Below are 9,799 nucleotides of genomic sequence, written 5' to 3'. Positions count from 1 at the left end.
CCCACCCTCCCCTAGCTTATCTCTCCATGCTTCAGGCTCTCTGCCTTTATTCCTGATGAAGGGCTTTTGCCCGAAACGTCGATTTTGCTGAAGCTCCTCGATGCTGCCTGAACTGCTGTGCTCTTCCAGCACCATTGATCCAGAATCTGATTTCCAGCATCCGCAGTCATTGTTTTTACCTCCTTCTGGAATGTGCCTACGCAGAGGAAGTCTGGAGAGGAATGCAGTGGTGTTTCGTCCCGAGCAGTGCCATGACGCGGGACTCCGTGCTCTATGGCCTGTTCCCCGGGACGCACATCGAGACGAACATCAACTGTGCCTGGAGGATCATCAACTCGGTAAAGGACGCTCTCTGGGCGGTCCGAAACCTGTTGATCTTCCAGCTGAAGGAGTTGACCCCGACTGAGTGTTGCAGACTGGCACATTCCAAGGTCCAGCACGATGTGTTGAGGGACGCGCTGAAGCTTGGGGCAGCTTCTGCCAAGGCGCGGGGGGAAAGACCACCGTGTAATGTCTGCCTGCCTAAGAACAGGGGGCCGACGCAGTAAGGGGGCTCTGCTGACCCCCCTGTTAAATATATAATCGTACAGACCTGTCTATATGAATGATTTCTGTGTCTCTGTACACCAAGAAATGGAATGTTTACAGAGGTATGGCAGGACCAATTGTACAGATCAGCAAAACATTTTATGAATAAAGTATATTTTTGAAAAAAATAAAAATCACGTGGTTTCCCAGAATCTGTGGGACAGACTCAATTTGGAGTCTGAGTACGTGACACTTTTAGACAGAGCCACACCTTGCATTTCCCAGACTATGCAGGTATCTCACTGGGGACTGACTCCAACGTTCTCACTCCTGGAGAGAGCTCGGACTGAGTGAGAGGGTCTGATCCCAGCTGGATCTGTCCAGGACCATCTTCCTGTCTCCTTGCTGCCAGCCCAGCTAACACCAGCTCGTCACCAGGTACTGCCTCCTCTGTCCGTGTGTGTGAGAGACTCAGGTACGGTCATCGAGGGCTTAAAGGAAAAGCAGACACGACCTCTCCAATTCCTTATCCTGTACCATCTCCCCCTGAAGATCTCTCAGTCTGCCTCTCATCCAAACATACTGGAACTTGGGACAGTGTTACTGCTGTCTCTGTACATATGGCAACAATTCAGAGCTGGGATGTCTCAGTCTGATTAAACAAACATTGCAGAGGCTATTAACATGACAGCGAGCCTCCCACAGTGCAGGGATCCCTCAGCGGTGACCCTCCCACAGTGCGGGGCTCACTCGGCGCTGACCCTCTCACAGCGCGGGGCGCCCTCAGCACTGACCCTCCGCACTGTCCTTTCCCCTCGCTGGGACTGGGGTGTGTTAGATACACTGTCCTTTCCCCCCTCTCTCTCTGGGACCGGGGTGTGTTAGATACACTGTCCTTTCCCCCGTCTCTCTCTCTGGGACCGGGGTGTGTTAGATACACTGTCCTTTCCCCCTCTATCTCTGGGACCGGGGTGTGTTAGATACAATGTCCTTTCCCCCGTCTCTCTCTCTGGGACCGGGGTGTGTTAGATACACTGTCCTTTCCCCACCTCTCTCTCTCTGGGACCGGGGTGTGTTAGATACACTGTCCTTTCCCCACCTCTCTCTCTCTGGGACCGGGGTGTGTTAGATACACTGTCCTTTCCCCCGTCTCTCTCTGGGACCGGGGTCTGTTAGATACACTGTCCTTTCCCCCCTCTCTTTCCCTGGGACCGGGGTGTGTTAGATACACTGTCCTTTCCCCTCCCTCTCTCTCTTAGACCGGGGTGTGTTAGATACACTGTCCTTTCCCCCCTCTCTATCTGGGACCGGGGTGTGTTAGATACACTGTCCTTTCCCCCTCTGGGACTGCGGGGTCACGGTGTGTTAGATACACTGTCCTTTCCCCCCCTCTCTCTCTCTGGGACCGGGGTGTGTTAGATACACTGTCCTTTCCCCGAGAGAGTGAGAGAGAGAGTGTCAGTGCCAGTGAGGGGTGTGCAGAGTAAAATCCTGAGGAGATAGATCGGGGTTTGTTGAGAGGGCTGTTGTCTAGTAAATGGTGCCTTTAGGAGTCTGCAGACTCCTTGCTCTGTTTCTACATTATTAGTTTCCTGTTACCTTGGTGTGAATCAGGAAAAGGTCACAGTCCAAGAGGTCACAGTCAGTGACACAGAATGTAACTCTATACAAAAACAACACTTTCAAGCGTGGAGAAGCACGGTGGCACAATGGTTAGCACTGCGGCCTCACAGCACCAGAGACCCGGGTTCAATTCCCACCTCAGGTGACTGACTGTGTCTGCGTGGGTTTCCTCCGTGTGCTCCGGTTTCCTCCCACAGGCCAAAGATGTACATGTTAGGTGAATTGGCCATGCTAAGTTGCCTGTAGTGTGGGTTAGGTGCATCATTCGGGGATGAATGTAGGGAAGGGGAATGGGTCTGGGTGGGATAATCTTCAGGGGGTCAGTGTGAACTTGTTGGGTAGAACAGCCAGCTTCGGCACTGCAGTGATTCTATGAAAACTTAATGTTTGAACAGCTTTACCTGTCCCCACTGGAGTAGAGTCATAGAGCTGTACAGCACAGAAACAGACCCTTCAGTCCAACTAGATGTCCTAACCTAATCTAGTCCCATTTGCCAGCGTTTGGACTATATCCCTCTAAACATTTCCTATCCATGTCCCCATCCACAGATGCCTCTTAAATGTTGTAATTGTACCAGCCTCCACCACATCCTCTGGCAGCTCATTCCATACACGTACCACCCACTGTGTGAAAAAGTTACCCCTTAGGTCTCTTTCATAGCTTTCCGTTCTCACCCCAAACCCTCTAGTTCTGGACTCCCCCACCCCAGGAGGAAAATACCTTGTTTATTTACCCTGGCAACATCCTTGTAAATCTTTTCTGAACCCTTTCAAGTTTCACAACATCTTTCCGATAGGAAGGAGACCAGAGTTGCACACAATATTCCAACAGTGGCCTAACCAATGTCCTGTACAGCCACAACGTGATCTCCCAACTCCTGTAGGTAAAAGCAAGGACTGCAGATGCTGGAGATTACAATCTAGATTAGAGTGGTGCTGGAAAAGCACAGCAGGTCAGGCAGCATCTGAGCAGGAGAATTGACGCTTCAGGCAAAAGCCCTCCATCAGTACTCAATACTCTGACCAATAAAGGAAAGCATACCAAACGCCTTCTTCACTATCCTATCTACCTGCAACTCCACTTTCAAGGAGCTATGAACCTGCACTCCAAGGTCTCTTTGTTCAGCAACACTCCCCAGGACCTTACCATTAAGTGTATAAGTCCTGCTAAGATTTGCTTTCCCAAAATGCAGCACCTCGCATTGATCTGAATTAAACTCCATCTGCCACTTCTCAGCCCATTGGCCCATCTGGTCCAGATCCTGTTGTAATCTGAGGGTAACCCTCTTCGCTGTCCACTACACCTCCAATTTTGGTGTCACCTGCAAACGAATTCCATCAGAGCGGCTGTATCGGAAGGAACAGGGAGAGGGGGTGGAGATGAATTGCTGACAGACTGTCGAGCTCAGTGGGAGAGGATGGGGGTCAATCCAGGCTCTCTATCAGACTGTCCAATCCAATGTGGTTCATGTATTCCATGCACTGGGAGAGCAGTGGGACAGTCACGTGATTTCCCAGAATCTGTGGATCAGACTCAATTCGGAGAAAACGAAACTGAGTGCAGTGAGTACGTGGCATCTTTCGACAGAGCCACACCTTGCATTTCCCAGACTATGCAGGTATCTCACTGGGGACTGACTCCAACGTTCTCACTCCTGGAGAGAGCTCGGACTGAGCGAGAGGGTCTGATCCCAGCTGGATCTGTCCAGGACCATCTTCCTGTCTCCTTGCTGCCAGCCCAGGTTACACCAGCTCATCACCAGGTACTGCCTCCTCTGTCTGTGTGTGTGAGAGACTCAGGTACGGTCATCGAGGGCTGAAAGGAAAAGCAGACACGACTTCTCCAATTCCTTATCCTGCACCATCTCCCCCTGAAAATCTCTCAGTCTGCCTCTCTTCCAGACATACTGGAACTTGGGACAATGTTACTGCTGTCTCTGTACATATGGCTACAATTCAGGGCTGGGATGTCTCAGTCTGATCCAACAAACATTGCAGAGGCTATTAACATGACAGCGAGCCTCTCACAGTGCGGGGCTCCCTCAGCGGTGACCCTCCCACAGTGCAGGGCTCCCTCAGCGCTGACCCTCCCACAGTGCGGGGCTCCCTCAGCCCTGACCCTCCCACAGTGCGGGGCTCCCTCAGCGGTGACCTTCCCACAGTGCAGTGCTCCCTCAGCGCTGACCCTCCACAGTGCGGTGCTCCTTCGGCACTGACCCTCCCACAGTGCGGGGCTCCCTCAGCACTGACCCTCCCACAGTGCGGGGCTCCCTCAGCACTGACCCTCCCACAGTGAAGGGCTCCCTCGGCGCTGACCCTCCCACAGTGCGGGGCTCCCTCAGCACTGACCCTACCACAGTGTGGGGCTCCCTCAGTGCTGACCCTCCCACAGTGCGGGGCTCCCTCGGCGCTGACCCTCCCACAGTGCGGGGCTCCCTCAGCACTGACCCTACCACAGTGTGGGGCTCCCTCAGTGCTGACCGGGGGGGTCACGGTGTGTCAGATACACTGTCCCTTTTCTGGGAGTGAGCTGTCATGGCGTGTTCGATACCCTGTCCTTTCCCCCCCTCTGGGACTGGGGGGGTCACGGTGTGTCAGATACACTGTCCCTTTTCTGGGAGTGAGCTGTCATGGCGTGTTCGATACCCTGTCCTTTCCCCCCCTCTGGGACTGGGGGGGTCACGGTGTGTCAGATACACTGTCCCTTTTCTGGGAGTGAGCTGTCATGGCGTGTTCGATACCCTGTCCTTTCCCCCCCTCTGGGACTGGGGGGGTCACGGTGTGTCAGATACACTGTCCCTTTTCTGGGAGTGAGCTGTCATGGCGTGTTCGATACCCTGTCCTTTCCCCCCCTCTGGGACTGGGGGGGTCACGGTGTGTCAGATACACTGTCCCTTTTCTGGGAGTGAGCTGTCATGGCGTGTTCGATACCCTGTCCTTTCCCCCCCTCTGGGACTGGGGGGGTCACGGTGTGTCAGATACACTGTCCCTTTTCTGGGAGTGAGCTGTCATGGCGTGTTCGATACCCTGTCCTTTCCCCCCCTCTGGGACTGGGGGGGTCACGGTGTGTCAGATACACTGTCCCTTTTCTGGGAGTGAGCTGTCATGGCGTGTTCGATACCCTGTCCTTTCCCCCCCTCTGGGACTGGGGGGGTCACGGTGTGTCAGATACACTGTCCCTTTTCTGGGAGTGAGCTGTCATGGCGTGTTCGATACCCTGTCCTTTCCCCCCCTCTGGGACTGGGGGGGTCACGGTGTGTCAGATACACTGTCCCTTTTCTGGGAGTGAGCTGTCATGGCGTGTTCGATACCCTGTCCTTTCCCCCCCTCTGGGACTGGGGGGGTCACGGTGTGTCAGATACACTGTCCCTTTTCTGGGAGTGAGCTGTCATGGCGTGTTCGATACCCTGTCCTTTCCCCCCCTCTGGGACTGGGGGGGTCACGGTGTGTCAGATACACTGTCCCTTTTCTGGGAGTGAGCTGTCATGGCGTGTTCGATACCCTGTCCTTTCCCCCCCTCTGGGACTGGGGGGGTCACGGTGTGTCAGATACACTGTCCCTTTTCTGGGAGTGAGCTGTCATGGCGTGTTCGATACCCTGTCCTTTCCCCCCCTCTGGGACTGGGGGGGTCACGGTGTGTCAGATACACTGTCCCTTTTCTGGGAGTGAGCTGTCATGGCGTGTTCGATACCCTGTCCTTTCCCCCCCTCTGGGACTGGGGGGGTCACGGTGTGTCAGATACACTGTCCCTTTTCTGGGAGTGAGCTGTCATGGCGTGTTCGATACCCTGTCCTTTCCCCCCCTCTGGGACTGGGGGGGTCACGGTGTGTCAGATACACTGTCCCTTTTCTGGGAGTGAGCTGTCATGGCGTGTTCGATACCCTGTCCTTTCCCCCCCTCTGGGACTGGGGGGGTCACGGTGTGTCAGATACACTGTCCCTTTTCTGGGAGTGAGCTGTCATGGCGTGTTCGATACCCTGTCCTTTCCCCCCCTCTGGGACTGGGGGGGTCACGGTGTGTCAGATACACTGTCCCTTTTCTGGGAGTGAGCTGTCATGGCGTGTTCGATACCCTGTCCTTTCCCCCCCTCTGGGACTGGGGGGGTCACGGTGTGTCAGATACACTGTCCCTTTTCTGGGAGTGAGCTGTCATGGCGTGTTCGATACCCTGTCCTTTCCCCCCCTCTGGGACTGGGGGGGTCACGGTGTGTCAGATACACTGTCCCTTTTCTGGGAGTGAGCTGTCATGGCGTGTTCGATACCCTGTCCTTTCCCCCCCTCTGGGACTGGGGGGGTCACGGTGTGTCAGATACACTGTCCCTTTTCTGGGAGTGAGCTGTCATGGCGTGTTCGATACCCTGTCCTTTCCCCCCCTCTGGGACTGGGGGGGTCACGGTGTGTCAGATACACTGTCCCTTTTCTGGGAGTGAGCTGTCATGGCGTGTTCGATACCCTGTCCTTTCCCCCCCTCTGGGACTGGGGGGGTCACGGTGTGTCAGATACACTGTCCCTTTTCTGGGAGTGAGCTGTCATGGCGTGTTCGATACCCTGTCCTTTCCCCCCCTCTGGGACTGGGGGGGTCACGGTGTGTCAGATACACTGTCCCTTTTCTGGGAGTGAGCTGTCATGGCGTGTTCGATACCCTGTCCTTTCCCCCCCTCTGGGACTGGGGGGGTCACGGTGTGTCAGATACACTGTCCCTTTTCTGGGAGTGAGCTGTCATGGCGTGTTCGATACCCTGTCCTTTCCCCCCCTCTGGGACTGGGGATCACAGTTTGTTAGATACACTGTCCTTTCCCCCCTCTGGGCCTGGGGGGGTCACGGTGTGTTAGATACACTGTCCCTTTTCTGGGAGTGAGCTGTCATGGCGTGTTCTATACCCTGTCCTTTCCCCTCTCTGTGCCCGGGGGTCACAGTGCGTTAGATGCTTTAACCCTCAGCAGTGTACTTAGTACATGGATTTGAATGAATTTATTATTGTTCAGACTCTTGTGGACATTTTCGATTTGTCCATGTGGATTCTAATTCACCCTGCTATTTTTTGCTGTATAAATTTAGGATGGAAATCTGAGGTTTCACTCCTCCTCATGTTTCATTTCCACCCTCAGATATACCATGGCCACTGGCAGCAGGGTGTCGAAATTGAAGGATATGTTTGAGACAAATGCTGAGGAACAAGTTGATCAAAGAAGGCAGCGTAGCTTTGAGAAGTATCAGACTTCAACGGCTCTCTCTGAAGAGTCTAATCTGACAAAGTTGAGTCATCTTCAACTGGATCCAGCTGGTGATGAGGCAATGCTGTCAGATCTGAAAAAGTCTGGGAGTGACCATATTTTCTCCAATGCAAGGAAATTCATGGCTTTGTTTAAGACAGGCGGATTAGACTCAGTCATTCTTGAAATACAGTCAGAATTGAAGAGGTTTCAGGATACAGTGGTTCACATTGCAGTGACCGGAGAATCAGGCACTGGGAAATCATCTTTCATTAACGCCTTACGGGGTGTCAGTGACACTGATATGGAAGCTGCTGGAATAGGTGAAATGGAAACAACCATGGAACCTACAAAGTATAAGTATCCGAACCGGGTCAGAGTGGCTATCTGGGACCTTCCTGGGATTGGAACACCGAATTTCCAAGCTGCCACGTATTTGGAGCGTGTGGAGTTTGACCGATATGATCTCTTCCTAATCGTCAGCACCACTCGCTTTAAAGAGAACGATATGTTCCTGGCTAAGGCAATTCAGGAGAGGGGAAAGAAATTTTATTTCATCCGCAACAAGATAGATCAAGATTTGAAGTCTAAGGAACGACGCAGCATGTCACAATATGACCAGAAGGAAGCTCTCAGGGAATTATACAAATCCTCCTTGGACAATTTAACAAAGGGCGGGATTGAATCCCCTCAAATCTTCCTGATCTCCTGTTGGTACATGGAGAAATTTCACTTCGAGGCACTCCTTGAGGTTTTGGAACAGGGCCTTCCAGATCTCAAGAGACGTCTCTTCTCATACTCTCTACCCAATGTCACCTCCAAAGTCATAGACAGGAAGAAAGTAGTCATGTTGAGTGAAATCTGGAAGGATGCTTTTTACTCAGCTGTAGCTGCTGCGGCCCCAGTCCCGGGTCTGACCACAGCCTACAACATTACCTCGTTGGTCACAAAACTCTCCCAATGTCGCGCCGACTTTGGGCTGGATGATAATTCCCTCCGGAGACTGGCAAACAGAATGAGGAATAGACCAGAGGAGCTCAAATTGGTCGTGCAGTCCACATTTGGGGTGGAGGTGTCTGCAGGACTCATTCAAAATGAGCTTTCCAAACTGTCAGGGCCAGTGGGTAAGCTGCAGAAAGCTGTGAAATACCTGCCTTTTGTTCGGCAGGTGACAGCAGGGAAAAGTACTTATACCGCAACATATTCCTTGCTGAAGACAGCTATTGAGGAGATGGCAGAAGATGCCAAAAGGGTGATTGTGACAGCCTTCAGTGAGAACTAGTGGGATGCAGCTGCCTCTGATTCCAGGAAACTTACCCAAATGCTCCTCACACCGATCAGACACATTTACAAGCACTTCGCTTCGAATTTAGGGTGCCCTGTAAAGTAGAATCCTTTCCGAATTTAGACTCTTGCTTTGAACATGAGACCTCATTTAAAGTAGACGCTAGCTTTCAAAAATGTGAAACAAATCTCGAGCTGTCGAAATGCGAGAAAGGTCACGAGAGTGACCAAGGTCATGATCTTCCATTGGATGGGTATGAAAGATTTACCTGGTGCTCTATGTACCCTCTTATCAATGCAGTGCTGGGGAAATGAAATTTTAACTCTTCGATAGAATGATAAAGCAACTTCGACTGAAGAGCGGCAAGTGGAGAAGACCAGAAGAAACGAGAAGCCTGCGCAGTCACTCTGAGATCATCGCTGATCCTCAATTCCACATTTGTGGCCTTCTACCATAACCCTGGATATTTTTTCTGATCAGAACTCTTGATGGCTCAGCCTTGAAGACACTGAATAACCCAGCCTCAATGGTCCTCTGTGGTACTCTCTGAGAGAGGAAATTCCTCCTCAGCTCTGTCCCAATTGGGTGATTTCTTACTCTGAGATGATGCACTCTGGTCCTAGACTCTCTCACAAAGGGGAAACAGTCTTTCCACATCTACCCTGTTAATTCCAATAAGAATCTGTTATGTTTCAATAACCTCTCCTCTCATTCTTCTAAACTCCAGTGAGTACAAGCTCAACCCACTCAACCTCTCCCCAAAAGGAAATCCTTCCATTCCCAGGATCAATGGAGAAAACCTTCTCTCTGAACAGCCTCTGATGCCAATTTCTCATTACTTATATAAGGAGACAAATGCTTTCTTAAACCTGATGGTGTCCTGTTTAGACAATAGTCGTCCTGACCTGAATAGATTGGGACAGCATGGTGGCACAGTGGTTAGCCCTGCTGCCTCACAGCGCCAGGGACCCGGGTTCGATTCCAGCCTCGGGCAACTGTCTGTGTGGAGTTTCCTCCAGGTGCTCCGGTTTCCTCCCACAGACCAAAGATGTGCAGGTCAGGGTGGATTGACCGTGGGAAATTGTCCCGTAGTACCCAGGGATGTGCAGGTTAGGGTGGATTAGCCATGGGAAATTGTCCCGTAGTGCCCA

General features: G+C 52.4%; 1 protein-coding gene across 3 annotated transcripts; it reads left to right on the top strand.

Annotated features, from left to right (window-relative positions):
- The first annotated feature begins 828 nt into the window (after positions 1–828).
- Positions 829–9,347, top strand: LOC122548197 (interferon-inducible GTPase 5-like). Of its 3 annotated transcripts, none has more exons than XM_043686741.1 (2): positions 829–966; positions 7,259–9,347. In XM_043686741.1, exon 2 carries the CDS (start codon positions 7,266–7,268, stop codon positions 8,643–8,645), a length of 1,380 nt encoding a protein of 459 aa, XP_043542676.1. In that variant the 5' UTR covers positions 829–966; positions 7,259–7,265; the 3' UTR covers positions 8,646–9,347. The 3 variants fall into 3 exon arrangements, with proteins under 3 accessions (XP_043542676.1, XP_043542677.1, XP_043542675.1); XM_043686742.1 differs by lacking the exon at positions 829–966 and adding an exon at positions 3,661–3,951; XM_043686740.1 differs by lacking the exon at positions 829–966 and adding an exon at positions 3,662–3,914.
- The last annotated feature ends 452 nt before the right edge of the window (positions 9,348–9,799 follow it).

This window comes from Chiloscyllium plagiosum, unplaced genomic scaffold (genome assembly GCF_004010195.1).
Source record: "Chiloscyllium plagiosum isolate BGI_BamShark_2017 unplaced genomic scaffold, ASM401019v2 scaf_4542, whole genome shotgun sequence".
NCBI lineage: Eukaryota > Metazoa > Chordata > Chondrichthyes > Orectolobiformes > Hemiscylliidae > Chiloscyllium > Chiloscyllium plagiosum.
Note: the sequence above shows the minus strand (reverse complement) of the source record. Positions and strands in the feature narration are given on the sequence as shown.

What these genes read in the sequence shown, in the direction of transcription:
- LOC122548197 (XM_043686741.1), top strand. Translation starts at nt 7,266, where the DNA reads ATGGCCACTGGCAGCAGGGTGTCGAAATTGAAGGATATGTTTGAGACA.